This window comes from Dendropsophus ebraccatus, chromosome 7, assembly GCF_027789765.1.
Source record: "Dendropsophus ebraccatus isolate aDenEbr1 chromosome 7, aDenEbr1.pat, whole genome shotgun sequence".
Taxonomy (NCBI): domain Eukaryota; kingdom Metazoa; phylum Chordata; class Amphibia; order Anura; family Hylidae; genus Dendropsophus; species Dendropsophus ebraccatus.
This window is the reverse complement of record NC_091460.1, coordinates 123,884,037-123,907,495: the sequence shown is the minus strand read 5'-3', so window position 1 is coordinate 123,907,495 and position 23,459 is coordinate 123,884,037. Positions and strand designations below refer to the sequence as shown.

General features: G+C 41.9%; 1 protein-coding gene across 3 annotated transcripts in view; it reads right to left on the bottom strand.

The window, feature by feature from the left end:
• Window positions 1–1,350: 1,350 nt before the first annotated feature.
• RAP1GDS1 (Rap1 GTPase-GDP dissociation stimulator 1) overlaps window positions 1,351–23,459 on the bottom strand; it is a 93,042-nt gene continuing 70,933 nt past the window's right edge. For all 3 annotated transcript variants that reach the window (XM_069978349.1, XM_069978351.1, XM_069978350.1), the window contains 8 exons: window positions 14,329–14,472; window positions 12,497–12,628; window positions 11,335–11,469; window positions 10,509–10,634; window positions 8,819–8,958; window positions 6,522–6,648; window positions 2,678–2,806; window positions 1,351–1,984 (listed from right to left, as the gene is read on the bottom strand). In XM_069978349.1, the coding sequence (XP_069834450.1) occupies window positions 1,857–1,984; window positions 2,678–2,806; window positions 6,522–6,648; window positions 8,819–8,958; window positions 10,509–10,634; window positions 11,335–11,469; window positions 12,497–12,628; window positions 14,329–14,472 (1,061 nt within the window). In that variant the 3' untranslated portion in view covers window positions 1,351–1,856. The remainder of the gene's footprint in view (window positions 1,985–2,677; window positions 2,807–6,521; window positions 6,649–8,818; window positions 8,959–10,508; window positions 10,635–11,334; window positions 11,470–12,496; window positions 12,629–14,328; window positions 14,473–23,459) is intronic.

The following is a 23,459-nucleotide window of genomic DNA, read 5'->3' as shown; positions in this document are numbered from 1 at the left end:
CATATTTTTCTATTATTTTAGAAATGATATAAAGAAATAATTTAGCAGACCACACCATCTATCCCCATTGATCCATTCCTAGTCAGATCTGTTTTGGCAGCACATTGAGGATTTGTTCAATATTGGTTTTAATATTAGAGATGATTGGTGATGATTTAACTTGCTGCTTCCTACAAGTTGGCCACCAGAGGGCAGTAGTGTACAGCAGCGACTCATCCTGAAGCAGACTAAGCACAAGCCACATCTGACCTAAATTCCTTGAAGAGTATAGGATTAAAATAGACATTGCAAATATTAAAAATACATTTTATATAATATATATATATATATATATATATATATATTATATACATACACACACATTTCCTCTGCATAAGTAAATGCAGTGAATACTTATCACTTATTAGCTACAAGGTTCAGACTACATTATAAACATAAATATGGCGGACACAAGCAGATAGGTGGGGAATATATAAAAACTGTAGAAAAAAAATCTGGTTATACCAATAGAACCCACCACAGGTCAGATTTAATTTAATTTTAATTCAAACTAAAAACCAAAATTGTCTGATTTTGCTAATAACAAGTTATGTGATCATACCCTGCAATCCATAACCTAAGAGCCCACATGTTACGGCAGTGATCAGATGAATTCAGCGGCATGGACAGATGTCATCAGTATTTTAGGTCATCCACACAGACAGCACAATATTGGTAAAGTAATATGTAGAAATATGGTGGGTGACCTTCATCTGGTAATTTCTTAAGGTTTTCCTCTAGGAAATGAACAGATCACAGATAAACACATGGGGGAGATTTATCAAACATGGTGTAAAGTGAAACTGGCTCAGTTGCCCCTAGCAACCAATCAGATTCCACCTTTTATTTTCCAAAGAGTCTGTGAGGAATGAAAGATGGAATCTGATTGGTTGCTAGGGGCAACTAAGCCAGTTTTACTGTACACCATGTTTAATAAATCTCCCCCCTATCTCTATGTCTATCTCCAATGGTGGTCGTAACCTAAACAACCCAGCTTCCAGTTTGTGTGTGGCATCACAGCTTGGTTCCAGTGCAGTGAATGGAGTCGAGTTGTAATACCATACAAAACTCGATAACAGGGTGATTTTTTTTTTTTTAAAGAAAGCAGCTATGTTCTTCTTATCCTGGACAACCACTTCAACAGACCTCTTACGCTGGTAGCTAAAAATAAAGAATAGGTATTTACACTGCATCACGAATATGTTGGCATCATATGAATTACATAACACATATACTTATACATATAAAGTGCAAAAATATTCTTTAGCGTCGGAGTTAGAAGGAAGGAAGTAATAAAGCACAAACACAAAGTAAGAGGGCACTGGTCTTTTTATTAGTTGACTCTGGGCATTGTACCACAAGTTTGACAGCAACAGGCAAGACTAGTGAATGAGTGGCAATACATTCCCTTACTAGCCTGCAACCAAAGCACCAAAAATGGAGCTGTTGTGACTACGTATGATAATCCAATTCCAAAAAGAACTGGCTGTTTCCTGTATTGTCCAGACTCTAGTAATACTCTAGTATGCAGTTCAGGGTTGTTATAGGGGTCAGTGAGTATCACTTTTACGTTAGAGGACTACAACATGCACATATTCCCCTTGAAGGTAAGCAACAAGAATACAAGGGAGACAGTAATGAGAAGAGACTGGCTTAGTTTTCATCTTTCTGTGCCTACGATTGTACCTACAGCAGTTCATCTGTTTCTGTGGCGACATAACACACATGCACAAGTGATACAGTCGGTGGGGATATGGCTGGGGCAGAGCACAGGAGACAATGGAATCAGCAGGATGGACAATGGGTGCCGACCACTCTCAGCTCTGTACAGTCAGTTTCTGCTCTGTCAGCGAGGCCTGTTGGGCTACAGTTTTGTTCTCATGGCTCCGTAACTTTGATACAACGTCAAGGAATGCAAGGCTTTGGACTTCCTTATGGAGGGGCTCTGTAAAACACACCGCAACTAGTCAGATTCAAGAGACACAGGGGGAGATTTATTGAGCATTTTAAATCTTTGCTCTGTTTAAATCTTCCCGCTACTGTACTCTTTTTTTTTTTTTTTTTTTTGTGTTGTTCCAATACACACAAGGGAAATAAACATGTGTATAACAAAATATGTGTAATTGCAATAATTTTCTGGGAGGAAAACTTCATATCAAATATCAAGGGTGCCAACACTTTCGGCTGTAAGACATAAGTAGCAAATATTACATTTGCAGACTGAAGATTCATCTTTGATTTGCACTGACAATATATCAGGACATTTTGGTGCAGTTTTCTTTCTTTTACTGCCCATAACATGTTGCTGCATGGTAACAGTTAAAAGGGATTTTTTTGGTCACAACGGAACGATTGGCCTATTCTTGGAATACACCATCAATATCTGATCGTCACTAAGTTATTCAGCATGACCACTGCCCCAGGGTGTACACCGAGAATGGAGCAGGAAGGCTTGGCTGCTGTCATTGAAGTGAACAGGTGTACATCAGGGCATAGTGGCTATGCCCCAGCTGATCTGCAGGGTTGTACTACTGAGCACTGAGATGCTAATACAACCGTTTGTACCAATATCTGTACATATTCCATGGTATTTATATACACTATGCAATACAGCATACCGCCATTGTATATTACTCACCAGAGCCCATAACAGCACAAATAAGAACCATAGAATTGTACTTTATCTCTGGAGCACTTCTCTCATCCGATAACAGTCTGTGCAGAACCTGGACTAGCTTGGCACTTTCCAGCTCGCATTCTGCGCTTTCTAGTACAGAGAAAGAAAAAAAGGTTATGTAATAATACAACATATAATGCTTCTCCTTGATTTTCATTCTCAGACCCAGGGTGTTTAAGAAAAAGTGTAGTCATACAGGATCACCCCTCCACATATTATGGGAATGTCCAGCATTAAAGGGTCTGTCCAACAAAAATCTTTTTCTTTCAAATCAACTGATATCAGAAAGTTATATATATTTGTAATTTGCTTCTATTAAAAAATCTTTCCACACTTATTAGCTGCTGTATGTCATGCAGGAAAAGTTGTTTTATTTTCAGTCTGACATAGTGCTCTTTGCTGACATCTCTGGCCCAGACAGAGTTCCTGTCTCGGATTTTTATGAATCCCCATAGAAAACCTCTCTTGCTCTGGAGAGTTCCCGTCTCGGCCAGAGAGCACTGTGTCAGACTGAAAATAAAACAACATTTCCTGCATGACATACAGCAGCTAATAAGAATGGGAAGATTTTTTAATAGAAGCAAATTACAAATATATATAACTTTCTGATATCAGTTGATTTGAAAGAAAAAGATTTTCGCTGGACAACCCCTTTAACCCAATTTTGGAAAAATATTGCCGACTTATTGCAAGAAATAAACCATTTTACTGTTGAACTAAGCCCAGCATGGGCATTACTGTTTCTGGGACTAAATCTCATTCCACCCGGATGCAGGCCATTGTTGTGCGAGATTCTAACAACTGCTAGAGATGCAATTACAAAGAAATTGAAAACGTTGGCATCTCCTTCCATATCAGAGGTGATAGACACCACTTACACCATTGAAAAGTATATTGCGCCGTCACACATTTAGGAATCAGTTACTCTAACGCATTTAAATAGGAAGGGCACAATAAAGATTTCTTCGCGTGAATAAACATTTACAAAATACCACCTGTTATGATTGTAAGTTTAAGTCTATGGATTTTTAAAATGCTGATGTACTCCTGTGTCCCATGTTGGAGGACAGCAGTAATTTAGGCTACAGCAAGAACAAGGACTATGCTGAGTATGGGCCCGATCCCATGGGACGATTATCGTTCGGATAATCGTTAAATCGTTCGGAACTAATCAATAATCATTCGTTTGAATAGTAGTTAACGATTAAACGACGAACTAGAAATCGTTGATAGCTTAATAAGACCTGGACCTATTTTTATGGTTGCTCGTGCGGAAATCATTCCAATGGAGTAAGACGTTGTTCGGTCGTTCGCAGCAGCGACGAACACAATAGCAACGACAAGACGACTGCAAGAACAATCATAAGCAATGATCATTGTTCCGTGTAAATGGGTGAATGATTTCCGGTCGTTCGCAATAGCGGTCGTTTGAGAATGTTTATCGTTAACGATTATGCAAACGATAATCGTCCCGTGGAATAAGGCCCTAAGCGAGGAGTGTTGATAGCGGTTACGATATGATAAGTAGTATCTCCAATTGGAACCGTTTGTGGAACACTGTGATGTTGATTATTATGGCGCATTGTTCTATTTTGGCCGGATATCATTGACAATCTGTATTGTTTTGCGTTAATTTGTAAAAAAAAATAAATAAAATAAAAATTTAAGTCTTCAATAAAAACAAATTGAAACATAAAGCTTCTCCTTACTATGACAGAAAAGTACTCTGCAGCGGATCTGAAGAGACCACTGACTATTCGTGGGGAATATAATATAATATTATATAATATAATGCGGGTTTGATACGCTATGTCTTTCAAAAGGTCCCAACATCAGGCTTCTTATGACAAAACCACATTTCAGATGCCAGCTCTGCACATGATCCGTGTCCTAGTGTGGGAATCCGGCATCTATAAGACATCAGCTTAGGATAATATATTGCTTTTAAACTTCTTAACTCAAATGCACAAAGCTTGTCAGACAGTGAAGGAACATCCCAACTGTGGAGACAGGATCATGGTTCGGGCTGCTCTGCTGCCTTATGACCTGAACTGTCTTGGAAGCAAAGAATTCAAAGGACTATCATAACATTTTACGGGAGAGTGTAACGTTGGATGATGCAATTCGACAAGAACCTAAACACTGAAGAATGTTTGAAGATGAAGATTGTTGTTTTGAAACCACCAAATGCGAGTCCTGAGCCTAATTCCATCTAGATGCTGCGGCATGGCCTGAAGACCCCTGTGTACTAAGGAATCCCAGAAATATTGATAAACTGAAACATATTGGCTAGTTCTAAATGGTTCTAAATTCCCCCTTAAAGTTACACAAATCTTTCTTTGCACATACAGGTAACACTTATTAGAGGTGATTGCTCTTAAAGGGGGATCACCAGGTTATTATAGGGGTTGTCAGGCGGTAGGCTTTTTTTTTAATATACTGCTGCCCGTCCATATAAAATAATAAACATGTTATCCTTACCTGTCCATGTACCCTCTGTGTCCTCCTCTGATGTCCTCCACTGACTGCAGAGCCTCCACTTCTGAGACAAACTCAGGAGTGACAGCAGGCTCAGCCAATCACGGACAGCCCCGTGGCCATCGATTGGCTGAGCAGACTGTCAGTCAAGAGACAAGTTTGTATCGGAAGGGGAGTCTCTGCAATCAGCGGGGGACACTGGCGACACCACAGGAGGACACTAAGGGAGCATAGACAGGTAAGGATAACATGTTTATTGTTTTATATGGATGGGCAGCAAATGGTCAACCACCGGACAGCCCCTTTATTATTAAAGGGGTTATCCAGCTCTACAAAAACATCGCCACTTTTCCCCCTCTCTTGTCTCCAGATTGGTTGGGGTTTCAAACTCAGTTCCATTGAAGTAAATGAAGCTTAAAGCGACTCTGTACCCACAATCTGACCCCCCCAAACCACTTGTACCTTCGGATAGCTGCTTTTAATCCAAGATCTGTCCTGGGGTCCGTTTGGCAGGTGATGCAGTTATTGCCCTAAAAAAAACAACTTTTAAACTTGCAGCCCTGTGTCAAACTGGCGTGGCTTAGAGTATCTGTGCCCTAACTTTGCACCACCCCTCCGTCCCTCCTCCCCATCCTCTTCATCATTAGAATGCCACTGGAACATTTTCTCCTGTCTGAACATTGCACAGGTGCCTTAACGATCCAGCCCCTGTGCCGTGCTGACACAGCTGATGAATAGGAGACAATCTGCCTGGAGCATTCCTAATGATAAAGAGGGCGGGGAGGAGGGACAGAGAGGTTGTGCCAGCCTAATGCATACACACTCTAGGCCACGCCAGTTTGGCACAGGGCTGCAAGTTTAAAAGTTCTTTTTTAGGATAATAACTGCATCACCTGCCGAACGGACCCCAGGACAGATCTTGGATTTAAAGCAGCTATCCGAAGGTACAAGCGGTTTGTGGGGGTCAGATTGTGGGTACAGAGTCACTTTAATTGCAAACCACACCTGAACTGGAGACAAAAGATGGTGAAAAGCGGCCATGTTTTTGTAGCGCTGGATAACCCCTTTAAGTTCCCTTATATTTTGTTACCTCCCTGTATTGATGGATGTTTTTTCAATGTGTCATTTGAACACAGCCTCACAGAGGCTGCATACAGGCTGAATTTGAATGCATGTATTTTTGTGCATCTTCCCACCAACATAACCTCTGCCCCTCTTAAGTCACAGAAAAAGAAAAAAAAGGGATTTGTGGATATAATTCCAAACAAATCAAGCACAGCATCAGTGAGTTAATAACAGGAAGGAATATATCCTTTAAAATACTCACGTAATTCTAATGCTGCTATTAATCCCAGGGCAACAAGTGCTTCATTCTGCATTATTACATGTTCGCTGGTTGCCATGGTGACTAAGTGCTTGATTCCACCACTTTCCACAATGGTTCTAATTACATCCTATGGCAAAGAGAAAATCAAGCAATGAAAGAAAACAGATTTGCATGAAATTGTTATCCGTTTGATAAACACAACTAAATCTCCAATGGTCAAACTGATACAAAGTTGTATTTGTCTGTACATCTGCCACCAATGTGACACGTCAATACTGTGAGTGTATTTGTTGCTTTTCAATTCTATACGCGGTAGGGCACAGGAGAAACCAGGGGTGCAGTATAGCCTAACAAGACAAAAAACTTTTGACATATAAGACACGCAGAAAGCTTTGATCGGTCAGGGCCAGAATGTTCAGACAGCTACCGATCTGTAAAATGTGCTAGGAGAAGCACATGGTTAGGCACTTCACTCTGGCTTGCTGCCTTTTCTGTATCACTGCATGAGAGGAGCACCATAGACTTAGGGCCCTATTACATGGAACGATAATCGGCCGAATCAGCCATATTCGGCCGATTATCTTCTGTGTAATAAACACAACGATCAGATGATGACAACGATTTTTGGCTCATTGTTAATATGCATCGCTACATGTAATAGCAGTGCACGGCCGGCGGCTGACCATATGCAAAGTGCATACATTACCTATCAATGCTGCAGGGCTCCTTTTGCGATCTGCTTCTCCCTGGGTTCTGCGTCTGCAGCTTTAGAGCGGCCTGTCTTAGCTGACAGGCCGCTCAGCCAATCACTGGCTGGGACCGCTGCGGCCAGTCATTGGCTGAGCGGCCTGTCATCTAAGACAGGCCATTCTAAAGCTGCAGCACGGGCGAACCGAGGAGAAGCAGAGAGCAGGAGGAGCCCTGGACCATGAATAGGTAATGTATGCACTTTGTATATCGTCAGCCACCGTCCGCGCACCGCACCATGGATAGGTAATGTATACACTAAGCAAGGGCTGCAAGGGCATCGGTAACGATGAGAGATGAGCGAACCAGGTTTGGGTTCGAGTCGATCCGAACCCGAACGTTCGGCATTTGATTAGCGGGGGCTGCTGAACTTGGATAAAGCGCTAAGGTTGTCTGGAAAACATCTATACAGCCAATGACTATATCCATGTTTCCCACATAGCCTTAGGGCTTTATCCAACTTTAGCAGCCACCGCTAATCAAATGCCGAAATTTTGGGTTCGGATTGACTCGAGCATGCTCCAGGTTCGCTCATCTCTAGTAACGATGTCCATGCAGCCCTTGTTAAATTATTATCGGGCCGTGTAATAGGCCCAGTAAACAAGCGCCAATCTAGCAGATCGGCGCTCGTAACAGTTATTATCAGTTATTATACAGTTATAGTTATTATAAAAAGGCAAACACAGAAATGGATGATGTGTAACTCTCTATAATTTGCCCATTTTGGTTGCGTTCTTATTTACATAATTACAACTACTATGTACAGCAATGGTTACTATTAGTAAACTGTGCTTTAAAAATTACTCAGAAACAAAAATATATCCAAGGAATCATGATCGCCCAAAAGAAAACAATAGCAGTCATACATAAAAAGTGTTCTACCTAAAAGTATATGTTTTCTTTGTACATTTTTAAAAAAAGAAATACACGACCACACAAGTTTCTATGGATAAATACAATCTGTAGTAGAACAGTTTCCATACATGAATGCGGATATGGTTCAGGTCTAGTATGTAGACGTTTCAGGCAAACATTCATTGTGGTACTGGCTTTTTGCAGAGCATGAGAGCGGCCTGGCACAGCCACTGTTTAGGGAAAGAGATTTTCATTTCATGTTTATTTTCTGCAGTTAATACGTCTTGTTTAGGAGTCGAATATGGCCCCTGACCATCAAGTGTAATACGGCTCACATGGTTAAGAAAATTGACAACATCTGCTTCCATTTCAGTAGTGTGCTTTCAGTAGTTTAGAAAATCTGCTTTTAAAGGGGTTATCTGGGAAAAACTCAAACTTAGCCATGCTGCCGGGGACATGACATTGATGTATACTTACCTGTCCAGCTCCCCTGCTGCGGCCGGTTCCTGGGCCCCCTTTGCGTCTATGTTCACAGGATGTCATCCGGCATTATGAAAACACTGACAGCAGCAAAGAGTGGGCAACCCGGGAACCAGCAGTAGCAAGGGAGCAGGAGAGGTAAGTATGCCAAAGTATAATTCCACCCCCCCCACCCCTTAAAACTTCCATCCCTATTTAAAAGTTCCTTAACCAACCTTGGATTTGCTGTGTCGTATAAGGGCAGAGAGCAACCTATTTGATTCTCCCATAACCCCGGCATGGTCTTTGGCTTCACACCACTCTACAAGACGCTCGACAAGTTTGGTGTTCTTTCCCAGTTGTTCAGCAGCTTCAGCTACAGAAAGATAAGAAAGACAAAGTAACATCTTATAACATTATACATTTACACCACACACAGTTGTTAATCTGTTGCTATTTGACAGGTAAAGTGTTTAGAAAAATTACCTTGGCCTATTCTAGAAACTCTAACCAAAAAAGTGTGTTTGCATTCACCCAGAACTCCATTCGGAGGAGCCAAGTAGGTCCATGAAACTGATAAGTTAGATTTTCTTACTTGCTTGTTTTTTTATAGTGTGGTAAAGAAAAGCCAAGATTACTTAGTACTAGTAGAAAGTTTTTTTTAATTTTTTTATAGCAAGCTAATGTCCCTCAAATAACATTTATAGCAATAAATTAGCTGGGTTTTAGCCCTGCAGCTATGCTGCTGGTCCTTGGTACGGTGTTTAGTGCTTTAACATACATACGTACAGCAAACATAGGACAAACGGTAGAGAAAGTAAAAGTCATGGAGAAAAGTTAACACCATTAATTTCCTATTGTAGTAACAATAAAAGAAGGTTTTCGGATATTGATCAGTACTTATCAGCTGCTGTATGTCCTGCAGGAAGGAGTGTTTTTATCAGTTACTGTCTCAGACAGGGGTGGCAGCAGAGAGCAGTGTCAGATTGAAAATAAAAATAAAAAAATTTCCTGCAGCACATACAGTAGCTGATACGTATGGGAATGCTTAAAATTATAAGCTGTGGATACCAATACCTGCGCATGCACAAAAGGATTCTCAGCTGTGGGCAACAGCTTCAAGCTCTCAATGTACATGTGCTGCTACTAGTATTCATGGTGGAGGCACAGGATTGGCAGAAAGGGCTTGGCACTGTAAGCAGAGCCCTTTATGTCAATCGGGGGCAAATAAAATAAGCGTATTCGTTGTCCCCCCTAAGGGACTTCTATCATCAATGCTAAATGGTTATTAGTCAGCATGGGCAATCTGCACGTCGTGAACCATCTTCTGTACCCAGTCATCTGTTAAGAGATTAAAACCAAAAAGATATAAACCTACAGTAGCTAATTTCTATTAAAAATGCAGAAAAAAAGGGACCCTGTTCTTGTTCTTGGTAGGGCTTCCAAAGGTCAGACTGCCCAATAATCAGGCACTTGCAATCTATGCAGAGCATAAGGGCCCTATTACACCAAACGATTATCAGCCGTACTTGGTCGATTACAGGCTGTGTAATAGCTCATGTTGAAAGGCAACGATCGGCCAACATGCACAATGTAGGTCGATTGTTGTCTTTCAGCATGTTCTAATATCCTGCTGCCCATTACTCTTCGGAAAAGGAGCAACGGCAGCAGCCAATGAGCGGGGAACGAGGGGGAAGTGAGCATTGATCTGACAGGTCGGTGCTCGCTTTCTCCTCAATATCGGGCCATGTAATAGGGCCTTTACTTGGTTGGTTGGGATAAGCCCTTTAAATATACAAATATTTATCCCAGCTTGTTTTTCTATCACAACCAGCAGCATTTTAGGTAACCTTTGTTCTCATGACCACTGAAACAAAGCAGCAACAAATGGAATAAACCTTATTACTCTCTGCAACATCCTCTTACCTTGGGCATCTATTAACATCCGCAGTGTTCCCAGTAATTTAAACTGTACTGGAGGCATTTCTGACTTCAGAAACTTCAGCACTTCCTCCGCTACTCCAGCTGACAACATTTTTGCTTTATTCACAACTATGAAATGATAAAAAGAAAATGCCGTAACACAGGATATTCTTTTGTGATGAATAAGGGCGCAGGCTGGTTCACGGTGGCTCAAAGAACATTTGTAATTATGTGTCAGAATAATAGCCTAATTTACCCAATTTACCTTTCATTGTTCGTGTCATTTTCTGCTTCACTTTCCGCACCTCCTGCTACATCTTTTAATAAAATCTCTTGCTCAACAAAAGCTCAAGCATTCGGGTGTGCAAAGGAAAATTGTCGCTCCCAGCATAGCACAATGGCAATTTTAATTTAATGTTGAAAGTGTTAGGTCAGTAAGTGCTTCCTGGGGTCATAATGACAGCGGCACATTACAGATCTCTGACATGGACTGGGTGGCTTTGTGCAGCGACTAAAAAAAAAAAAAATCCAGAACTTGACTGATTGGAAATTACAGTGGACCAGCCAAAGGCAGAATGGTATATTTTGGAAAGAATTATGTAAGATAGGACTGCGGAGGAAGGGGATAAAGTAGTCACAACCCAGTTTTATTTTTCTTCTAAGCAATAGGTAAATCTGATGTACCAACTTTTTTGGACTAGTTCACAATGATGAACAGGTTTCCTATCATAAATGACAGAACTTCACAAACCGGGGAGGAAAAGCTTCATATTACATATAGAATAAATAGAATAGAATACCAATGTATCCAAGCATGTGGACGACTTACCAGGAATTGCCAGGTTTCTCAAAGCACTAAGAGCCGCATGTTGTACAGTAACATTGCCGTCTTCTACATGTCTATCTAGAAGATCTATGAGCTTCTGCACAATGCCGTTGTCCACCATATGAATACAGTTCCCATCTAAATCGAACAGATTATGGTCAGAATTTAATCCTGCTTGGGATAAACATATATCTATCCTAAGATAATAAGAAAGGAAATACTAAACGGGCAGACTAGATGGACCAAGTGGTCTTCTTCTGCCTACAATCTTCTATGTTAACCCTCAGTGGAAATATACACAAAGAGTGAGTTCACACTACGGAATCCGCACAGAAAAGTTCTGACGAATTCCGTCGCTTGTACCTGCTTGCGGCGGCGCGCATCCGTCCGTCCCACAGACTCAATTCTTGGGGAGGACGAATTCCGCCATCCGCCGAAAGTAGTGACATGTCCGGCCCGGCCATAGTATGGTGTCTATGGCACTGGTGGATATGCATGCCGCCGTGAACGGGTACGAACGACGGAATCTGCCCGAACGTATCTGCTCGGATTTCGTAGTGTAAACCCACCCAAAGACAGGACAGGTTTGGATGAGCGCTATAAATGTTACTATACAGTATTCACTATTGTGTTTCAAAGTGAAACTAGGTGGCATAGAAATAGGATTACAAAACCTTGGCTATCACTCTAACGTTAGATTTACTAATGTGCCAGATTTCATTTTTGACTGAAATTCTTGTGTAGTAATAAGTAATAGGATAAGTAAGAACATACACCACAGTACAGAGTATTTTTGTCACTTACAAAACACGCAGCAGGAATTACTGCAAGGCTATGTTCCCACACAATATTTTTGCTCAGTATTTTTCAAACAAAACAAGGAGTGGATAAAAAAAACTCAGAAAGGATCTGTTCACACGCTGTAGAAATTTAGTGGACGGCCACCATTTAATGGCAGATAATTGCTGAAATTTTGAAACAGCCATTATTTGTCGTTAAATGACGGTCATCCACTAAATTACAACAGGGTGTGAACATAGCCTTTCTGTGTTTTTAATCCACTCCTGGTTTTGGTAGAAAAATACAGACCAAAATATAGCCCTAATGAACATAGCCCAATAAGAGTTGAATTTTAAAATGGATATAATAATAAAACAGCTATTACCATTTCTGGCAAAATTGGCTATAGCCAGGGCACCCGCTAACTGTAACTGATGATTGTGTGACGGAAGCCAGGACAGGACCCTCTGAAAGACGCTGCCTTTTCCCCCTTCAAACAGCTTCTGCATGGATTCATCTGTGCAAGAAAACAAGAAAATGTAATTCCTAAACATTCAGTAAAATCATTTTAAACATTCAATGTCAAAATCTAAATAAAAAAAACTGCAAGTAAAGAGCAACCCTCCCATCCAACGTGCTGTTACAATCATCAGCTGTTTTTCTAAAATTTCCAGTTCAATATGTTAAACGGTTTGGTGCACTGGGGGTGGTACCTTATCCCTTGGCGCACCAATCTGCCCCTCCCACCACCTCCTCATCAATAGTAAGGTGTCACTCACGCATCTCATTACTGCAGAGCACTGGATGAATATTCACAAAGAGGGGTGGACCAATGCGGATCGAATAGGGCTTTAGTACCGCCTCCAGTGCAGCTACCTCCTTCACATTCCGTTAAGCACATAATAAATATCAAAAAACAGGAAAAACGTGCATAGAATATAAGTGACCAAATGCACAAGATCACCCTAAGAATCAGGATGGAGGACATTATAAAGTAATACTGAGTAGTTTAAGCTGATTACCCTAAGAATCAGGATGGAGGACATTATAAAGTAATACTGAGTAGTTTAAGCTGTGAATAAAGCACTGGGTCAAGAAATAACAGCCTTCAGCAACTCCCCCCTTATTGACAATCTATGAGCTGTACATAACTAGTCTCTCAGTGAGCGGATAATCACTCCACTCTCTCAAGAATGAATTGAATCAGCACTGCTGTTTCTACAAACTTTGCACATATCAATACAGGTACGAGTGAATATAAAAAACTTTATTTTACCACACATACTTCCTTCTCCTGTTATCAAGGAGGATAAACTTCATCCACTTTGAAAAATCTGCTCCATACGGTCCTCTAGCTAGCTCAGGGATCAATAACAAGCAAGCAAGGGGAAGAGCCTGTGTACACAGGCAGAGAGACACAGCTAAGAGACAGATCTGTAAGTAAGAAATCTCTCACAGGGCTCTATATACAGTTTAGACCAAGGCTTCTCAAACCTTTAAAAGTGTCACTGCCGTTTTTTGTAATTGGGTTTATTAGGCAAATATGCCATTATCTGCATTCAAAAAGACTTTTCCCAGACCCCCCCCCTCTCATTCACTGCTCATTATCAGGAAATCTCGACTCTTACATCAGTCAAGCCCTGTGTAACTTATAAAGAGTGGATGGGGAAGGAGGGAGATTAGTCACCAGCAGAGAGCAGAGAACAAATGATTACACAGTGGGATCTGTGTGAAAGCTGGTATTCAGGAGATCAGAGAGGTCAGTGCTGACTTCAGAGGAGATAGCCAGGTGATGTAGCTGTAAATTAACTCTTTGTTGTCCTGCTTTGGTGCCTCATCTCCCTCCACCCCTCCACTCTCCATAGACAACCATGAAGACAGGGGGGAGAGCTTCAAACTGCTTTTTCATGACAAAAATGCATTTTTCGGCTAATAAACCCAATTACAAAGTTTCCTAAAATTGCCTGTGCTATTGATTTCTGCAAAAACAATTTAAACTACAGTGACACTTTTATTCCATTAAAACCAGAACAAAAAGGTCAATAATGTTTCTAAACCAAAGACTGTTGCAGCCAAGGAAAAATTGTGCAGCTTTGCCGCATCAGCAACTAGGGGGACGCCTCGCAGTTTGAGAAGCACTGGTTTAGACTGCTCCCTGTCAGGAAAGCCAGTGCAAAGGGCACTTTACTGTAATCCACCCTTCCCTCAACTACTTACCCCCTAAAAGTAGAAGGACCATCAGATCAGAGGCAGTTTTCAATTCTGCAATGTCATCATCCTTCTCACTGCTCACAGTTGCATGGACTATGTCAAGTAAACATTCCACCAGGCCAGCCTCCACCAGCTGAAGCTTTATGGCATCTAAAAAAACAAACAAACCACAGTACACACTATTAATTCATAGAATAGGACTGTCAAAACACAAGTCAGATAAACAATAAGACGCAGTGGCTTCAACAGTTTGACAGCTTTCACTTTCTTTATTGTAATTTAAAGCAATATTGAAGTTTCACTTTAAAAATGGGTATATTGGCAAAAAAAAATAATTATATCAAATGTCAAAAAATTATATAGATTTGTAATTTACTTCTATTTAATAATTTTAGTCTTCCAGTACTTATCAGCGGCTGTGTCTCTGGCCTCACCTGTGTAGGAACTGCAAGAAGTGAAGTATTCTCTCCAGTCTAACACAGCGTTCTCTGCTGCCACCTCCAGAACTGTCCAGAGCAGGAGAGGTTTTTTATGGACATTTGCTACTGCTCTGGACAGTTCCTGAGGTGGCAGTGGAGAGCACTTTGTCCGACTGAAAAGAATACTTCACTTATTGCAGAGCATACAGCAGCTGATAAGTACTGGGATACTTGAGATTTTTTAAGCGATTCTGTGCCCACAATCTGTCCCCCCCACCCCCAACAGACAGATTGTGAGTACACAGTCGCTTTAAATAAAAGTAAATTACAAATCTTTATAACTTTCTGACAGAATTTTTCCCCTTAGAATACCTCTTTAAAGGGAATCTGTCAGCTCCTGGGCCCTACCTGAGGTGGTGACAGTGTGCTGTAGCTGGCAGCCCCCAGTGAGCATGGTGCCTTTTTGGTAATTTTCCATGCAGCGGATTATTTACAATCTTATGTCACAGAGCAGTTGTTCGTGCCACACTTGACATGCATCCTCCTCCCTCTTCATCAATGCTTCCCGGCCTCCTGCTCGCTCAGCTGTCAGATTACAGATCAGAAACACTCAGGTATAATTGAATCTCTCCTCCCTAATGTGTTGGGATGTGGTCTAGGGGTAACTCACCTGTCTAGAGACCTGCCAGCAGTTCATTCTCTGGTTCAAATCCCCTGATGGAAATTAAATAGATTTTTTTTTTAGGTTTTTTAAGGTTATGTTCATGCTCAGTATTTTGCAACCAAATCCAGAAGTGGATTAAACCTTTAAGGACCGTTACGATTAAAACGATATATAACATGTATAACTTATATTGTATCTGATGGCCTGTAAAAAATTAAAACCATTGTTTACATATATACGTTCCTTAAAATCGCTCTATTCCCAGGCTTATAGCACTTTTATCCTTTGGTCTATGGGGCTGTATGAGGTGTCATTTTTTGCGCCATGATGTGTTCTTTTATCGGTACCTTGATTGCGCATATACGACTTTTTGATCGCTTTTTATTAACATTTTTCTGGATTTGATGCGACCAAAAATGCGCAATTTTGCACTTTGGGATTTTTTTGCGATTACGCAGTTTACCGTGCGAGATCAGGAATGTGATTTATTAATAGTTCGGGCGATTACGCACGCGGAGATACCAAACATGTTTGTTTGTTTATTTACTTTTATTAATAACCTGGGAAAAGGGGGGTGATTCAGACTTTTATTAGGGGAGGGGGCTTTTTATTAATAACAACACTTTTTTTTTAAAACTTTTACACTTATACTAGAAGCCCCCCTGGGGTTAGGGTTATTCCCCCTGGGGGACTTCTAGTATAAGTGCTTTGATCTCTCATTGAGATCTCTGCAGCATAGATATGCTGCAGAGATCCATGAGATAGGCAGCCAGAAGTAAACGAGTGCCGAGCTGGGGACGGCGCCATCTTGGAGCGGTCCCCGGCCGCCTTCAGTAACGGAGATCGCTCCTCCGGGACAACGTCCCGGAGGAGCGATCTCCCCACTAGACACCAGGGATGACGCTGCAAACGGTAATCGGATGCAGCTGTCAACTTTGACAGCTGCATCCGATTACTGTATTAGCGGGCATGGCGATCGGACCGTGCCCGCTAATACCTGCGGTCCCGGGCTACAAGCGGCACCCGGGACCGCCGCGGTTCACAGAGTGGCCGCCGCGCGACCCCGCTCTGAACGTCCTTAACGACCGCAGGGCGTAAATATACGCCCGCGGTCGTTAAGGGGTTAAAAATACAGAAAGGCTATGTTCTCACACTGTTGAAATTGAGTGGATGGATGCCATTTAATAGCAAATAATTACTGTTATTTTAAAACAACGTCCAATATTTTCCATTAAAGGACGGTCGTCCGCTCAATTTCAACAGTGTGAGAACATAGCCTTTCTGTGTTCTCAATCGACTCTTGGTTTTGGTTGCAAAATACTGACCAAAATAATGAGCAATAATACTGTGTGTGAACATAGCCTTAAAAATGATACAATAATGAGGAAAAAAAAGACATCCATTTAATTTCTATCAGAGGATTCGAACCAGAGAATGAACTGCTGGCAGGTCTCTAGACAGGTGAGTTACCCCTAGACCACAGCTCCAACACATTAGGGAAAAGAGATTCAGTTATACCTGAGAGTTTCTGATCTGCAATCTGACAGCTGAGCGAGCAGGAGGCCGGGCAGCATTGATTATTCATGAAGAGGGAGGAGGATGCATGTCAAGTGTGGCACGAACAACTGCTCTGTGACATAAGATTGTACATAATCCGTTGCACGGAAAATTACCAAAAAGGCACCATGCTCACTGGGGGCTGCCAGCTACAGCACACTGTCAGCACCTTAGGTAGGGCCCAGGAGCTGACAGATTCCCTTTAAGTATTTTAGAGGATTTATGGGCTGTCAGCCACATTTGGTTGGATGGCCTGCGGTGGATACAGATAAAATCTATTTTACACATTTGAGGAATCATTCCATCTAGAACTACTAAAGGTTCTCAGAACAGAGAACAGAGATACTGAATAAAGGCTAAAAGATAACAGATTCAAACCACGTTCCAAGTTGAACATTTGCTGTCTATGACAAATCCATGTAAAGGTGATCCAACTAACCCAATTTTCTCTTAAACCGTCCCTACAAATAGCTGTATTATGGCTTCTCAATAAGTCTCCCTACTTCCCCTATATAGCAGAACAGCCGTGCTACCCATTATGTGCAGAGCAGAATCTGCAAGTAATACAGGTGCATTTACAGTGGACTTCACCGCTTTTCATTCTGCTAACAGGTACATTTTAAAGTGTCACTGTTGTTTCATTTTATTTTTTTTTGGCAGAAATCAATCCAGGCGATTTTAAGAAACTTTGTAATTAGGTTTATTAGGCAAATATGTCATTATCTGCATTCAAAAACACTTTCCCCAGGTCCCCCCCCCTCCCTCCTCTCTCTCATACACTGCTCATTATCAGGAAATCTTGACTCTTTTACATCAGTTGGGTCCTGTCTGTTCTATGGAGAGGAGAGGGGGGAGGAAGGAGGGAGATTAGTCGGCAGCAGAGAGCAGAAAACAAAGGATTACACAGCAAGAACGGTATGAAAGCAGATATTCAGAGGTCAGAGAGGTCAGTTCTGACCTCAGAGGAGATAGCCCAGTGATGTAGCTGTAAATTAACTCTTTGTTGTCCTGTTTTGGTGCCTCATTTCACTCCACCTTTCCCCTCTCTATAGAGAACAATGAAGACAGGGGGGAGAGCTTCAAACTGCTTTTTCATGATAAAAATGCATATTTTGGCTAATAAACCCAATTACAAATTTTCTTAAAATCACCTGTACTATTGATTTCTGCAAAAAAAATTTTAACAGTGACACTTTGGCTGTACGACTTAAACATACTAAATATTTTCACTTATTAGTGATGCTTGTCAATGCCAGATCTCTGCATACACCAAGGCATCAAATGTTAATATTTATGTAGATTACCATTTCAATGCGACACCCACACAAGTGCCTTAAATAAACATCAACCTTCCAGAGGCAGTCACTTGTCAGGATGATTATTTTGTGGAACAGATGTTGCTTTAAGTGCATATTAAATGGCAAAGCTTTTCCAACGCAGAACAGCTGACATGCAGACAATTCTCCTTTCCGATGCCAAGCGTGCCTTAGAAATGTCAGATTTATCCCCCACCAGAAAGCCATATTTATTCTTATTGACAACATTCACATGCATTTCAAGGCACATAGATTTTACAGACTGCAATGTAAACAACACTGAATTTAATGAGTGTAGCTTTAATAACTCGCACATATAAACCTGAGGCAGCTGACAACACATTTATAAAGCCGCCTTCTCCTATAGGGAGTTATAATGACAGACAGAATGAAAAGCGGTATTAGGACACACATATTTCTCCCCTTATAGTTCAAGCACGCTTTTCTTGGTTGTTCCCTTCAAATTCATTACTTTTTGTAACTCATGATTTTGCCCAATTTATTTATTTTTTTGCCCCCCAAAACAATCATTGTTACATTCCTCACCTGGTGATGGCTGTGCAAAAAAATAAAAATAAAAATGGGAAAATTTTTATTTTGTGCAATAAAAAAAAAGGAGTCTAATGGAGCCTCAGGGGCTAAAAACTGCTTAAGTTAGGTACAGAATATAAAAAACAGGAAAAATGTTCAGAGCTTATTAGTAAAAAAAAAAATGCACTTATGCAATTACAGTGGTGCCTTGGATTACGAGCATAATTGGTTCCAGGACCGCGCTTGTAATCCAAATCCACTCTTAAACCAAAGCAAATTTTCACATAAGAAATCATAGAAATGCCGACAATTGGTTCCAAACCCCCCAAATAATGATTTATTATTGTGAATAACATGTAAAACTAATGAAACAAACATTCAGAAACAGCAGAATCTGTGATATTATAAGTTACTGTACAGTAATGGAGAGTATGGGAAACATAAGGGCTGACAGAGACTGCAGGGAGCATAAAGGAATGAGCAGGGCAGATGTGGGCACATACATGCAACACTCTCTGTCCGGGGAGAGAGGGGTTACAGCTATGGAGAGATTACCTCCACCGTCCTGTCCTCTGATGTAAGCCCAAGCCTGAAGTCGATTTGCTATGATTTGGAAGGTGGGGGAAACTTCCTGGGTCAAAATACAGTGCTGTAGACCACGTTATGCAGACCATGCCCCTCCCCCACTCGCGCTCCCACCCAGCACAGGGAGCTCTTAAACCAAAGCAATGCTCTTAAACCAAGTCATAATTTTGAAAAACTGTGAGCTCTTAAACCAAAACGCTCTTAAACCAAGTTACTCTTAAACCAAGGTACCACTGTATATACTTTTTATGGTACATCTGTCTTCAACATGTTTTGAGAGAAGCGGGGGCACATATTATTAACTTGAATGAGACATTTTTTTTACTTTCCCCCATAGAAGCTTAATTTCTATATTTTAATGAAATTAGCTTTTATGGTGTCTCCTATACACTGCACACACACTAAGAGGATCCTGCTCACCCATATCTATATAGTTCACCATCTAAAGCAGCAGCATGAAGGACATTATATAGCAGTACTGAGTAGTGTAAGCAGTTAATAAAGCAATGGGGCAAGATATAACCGCCTTCAGCAGCATCCCCCTATAGACATTCTATGAGGATCTTCCTCTGTGCTAATGACCCTATTCCACGGGTCGTCATAGGGGAGCAAACGAGCGTTGTCTGCGCTAGTTTGCTCCTCGTTCCCCGCTCGCTGCCGCCGTTATTAACGCAGCAGCGAGCGGGTGAGTGCGGGAGGGGGCGGCGGGGAGCTGCGGGGGGGGCTGCCCGGGTGATCGCTGATCGTGCGGGCAGCCCATAGGATATAGCAGTGTCTGCTGCCGACGCTCCTATTCAACGGAGCTACGACAGCAGATCGCTGCTATATCAGTCGCTTGTTTTTTAACATGTTTAAAAACAAGCGACTGCAACGATCAGCCGACATGAACGATGTCGGCTGATCGTTGCACTCTATTCCACGGGACGATTATCGTCCGTAGTGGCCGATAATCGTTCCGTGGAATAGGGCCTTAAGTTCTGATAGGTGGAATTGTGGGTTTGTTAGCATGCATCCATACCCTCAACGTTGGCCGTAGTGAACGACATTCCCTGGTGCTGTTGGACTTTTTTCTGTCAGGTTATGACAGAGAGACAAGTCAAATGTTTTAATCGATTGGGGTCCAAGTGTTCAGACTATGACTGATCAGGAGAACGAGCCGGGAGAAGTCTGCGCACAGCAAATTTACTCCTGGCTTTGCGTCACATGATCTAATCGGACTTTGAATGAAGGGGGTCCGACTAGGTGTGTCACCTTACGGGTGACACTTACTGATGACACTTTTGACATGTCTCTGTGATAAGAGTATAAAGGAATTCCCATAGCTTCAGTTAGTGGAAATCCTTGATAAAGTTAAACAGAGTCATATACATGTGAGCAAAGATTCAACAACAGCAGCAGCAGGGTCTTTATCAAGCTGGATTCTGGATCTCTGAATAAACTTCACCAAGGATTTCCATTAATGGATGCTATTGGAATTCCTTTATGCGGTGTTCTCTGACCTCGTTAGGATAGAAGTCATGCATCAGCTGCTTTTTTTTTTTTTATTCTGAATTTATTTTTTCAAGCAAAAAGCAACAATACAACAGGGCCAAATAGGCGCAGGTCACAAAACACATAACACAGCATGTGAACAACACAACAAGCGGCAAGTAAATCCGATTTCTAACTATAGCTAGCTTCTCACTATACTGACATTTTTGTGCTGTTAGACATTCATTGTTTGGTATGTCTCTCTGACAGGTAAAATGTTTTGTTTTAATGACAGGTACTCTTAGGCTATGTTCACACTGCGTATGTTTCCGGCCGTAGAGCGAACCGCGAATATACACCCGTAGTTTTGAGGTTGATGCATTCGCTTGAAAGTATACGATATACGCCCGCACAATGCACACTACGTATGAGCTTACGGCCGGATCGTATACGGCGCCGTGAAAAATGAACAAGGCCATTGTTTGAGGACGGAAATGTTGAAACTCACGGCTGTGGATTTACATGCGGTCCCGTACGGAGTACTTATTTCAGCCAAATAGAACTTGATTTTTCGATCCAAAAGGTTCTGTGTGGTTTACGGGGCTGGGCGAAGATTTCAAAGTAAATGACCTGTTTCAGATCGCTTCGAATCAAGCTAGGGAAGCATAACTGTACTACGGGCGTGTGTTCGCGTTCGTACGCATCCGGCCGCATGTCGATTTTTCCCAGCCTGTAGTTTCAGCCGGCCGGAAACATACGCAATGTGAACATAGCCGTAAAGTGTACCTGTTGTTAAAAAAAAAACTTTTGACATGTCAGAGACATGAGTGTTCAGACCTGTACCAATTGGCCAATAGGAGCAAGAAGACCGCAGCTGCAACGTGTCCTCTACCCGATCGGAGTTTAAAAAAACAAAAAAAAAACAACAAAAAAAAACAAAAGGGTCCATAGAAGCCCATTAAAAGTCTGACTTTTTTTTCTTCTTAATTCCAAGTGGAGAGTGTGTCTTCTCCCAGCTCTATCTCTCAATTGGTATGGGTCTGAACACACTCAGACATGTCATAAGATTTTTATAACGACAGGTACACTTTAGAGCAATTTTTCAAAATGAATGATACATTTAGAAGGGAGGAGCAGCCTGAGAAGTGAAGAAAAAAAAATAAAAAAATTTCTAAATCACACGTACACGATCTGCAGCCGATATCAATGTAACAAGATGATGGAACACAGCATAAAATCTCCAGCTTCAAATGCAGCACATGTACATGATGTACATGTAGTTTCTAGTAGGCTTGCCAAGCTGCCAAATGTAAATGCTTTCAAAACAGCATTTTTACAGTCGTTTTTTCCCCATCCATTAAACGAAAAGAAAAAAAAAAAAGTAAAAAAAACTGTGTGTGCATCTGTTTTTCTATTGATTTTCATTATTAAAAAAAAAAAGGATCAAAACGCATCTTTTAGCATACACAAAACGTGGTCACCCACAAATGCATCTTTTTTTTTTTTTTGTGCATGAAACGGATGAAAATATGGATTGCAAAAACGCAGTGTGAACCCAGCCTAACACCTTTATGATGCCCTAATATATGAAGGGTCCATTTACACATGAAAATTATCTGACAGATTATCTGCCAAAGATTTGAAGCCAAACCCAGGAACAGACTATAATCAGAGAACAGGTCGTAAAGGAAAGACTGGATTTCTCCTCTTTTCAAATCCACTCCTGGGTTTGGCTTCAAATCTTTAGCAGATAATCTGTCGTCAGATCTGTTGGTGGAATAGGGCCTAAAGCCAGGAATAGATTTGAAAAGAAGAGAAATCTCAGGCTTTACTTTATGACCTGATCTCTGCTTATTGTCTGTTTCTGGCTTTGACTCCAAATCTTTGGCAGGTAATCTGTCAGATAATCTTTCTGTGTAAATGGACCCTAATGCTATGTTTACACGAAACGATTATCGGGCAAATTTTCGCGATAATGATCGAATTCGAACGATAATCGTACGTGTAAATGCGGCGATCGATCGAAAAATTGTTCATTTTGATCTTCTAACATGTTCATAAATCGGCGTTCGCTGATCGCAAAAAATTCGCCGATCGTTCCGTGTAAACAGTCGTCGCGCGATAGTCCGGCCGCCTGCTCATCCGCAGCCCCCTGCGCCGGCTCGATCGCCATCCCCGCCGCTCCTATCGCCACCCCCGCCGCTCCGATCGCCACCCCCACCTGCCCCGATCGCCCCCACCGCCGCAGCCAAGAACATACGTTACCTGCTCCGCGCAGCAGGTCTTCCGACATCCCCAGCTCCCCTCTTCAGCGCACTGATTGGCTGAAGAGGGGAGCCGGGAATTTCAAACGGCTCCCCTTCAGCCAATCAGTGCTGAAGAGGAGCACTGACTGGCTGAAGAGGAGCCGTGGCGATCGGAGCGGCGGCGGGGGTGGCGATCGGAGCGGCGGTGGGGGTGGCGATCGGAGCGGCGGCGGGGGTGGCGATCGGAGCGGCGGCGGCGATCGGGGCGGCGCAGGGGGCTGCGGCTGAGCGGGGGGGCGGGCTGCGGGCGCACGATCGCAAAACGATTTTTCTGTACGATATATCGTAC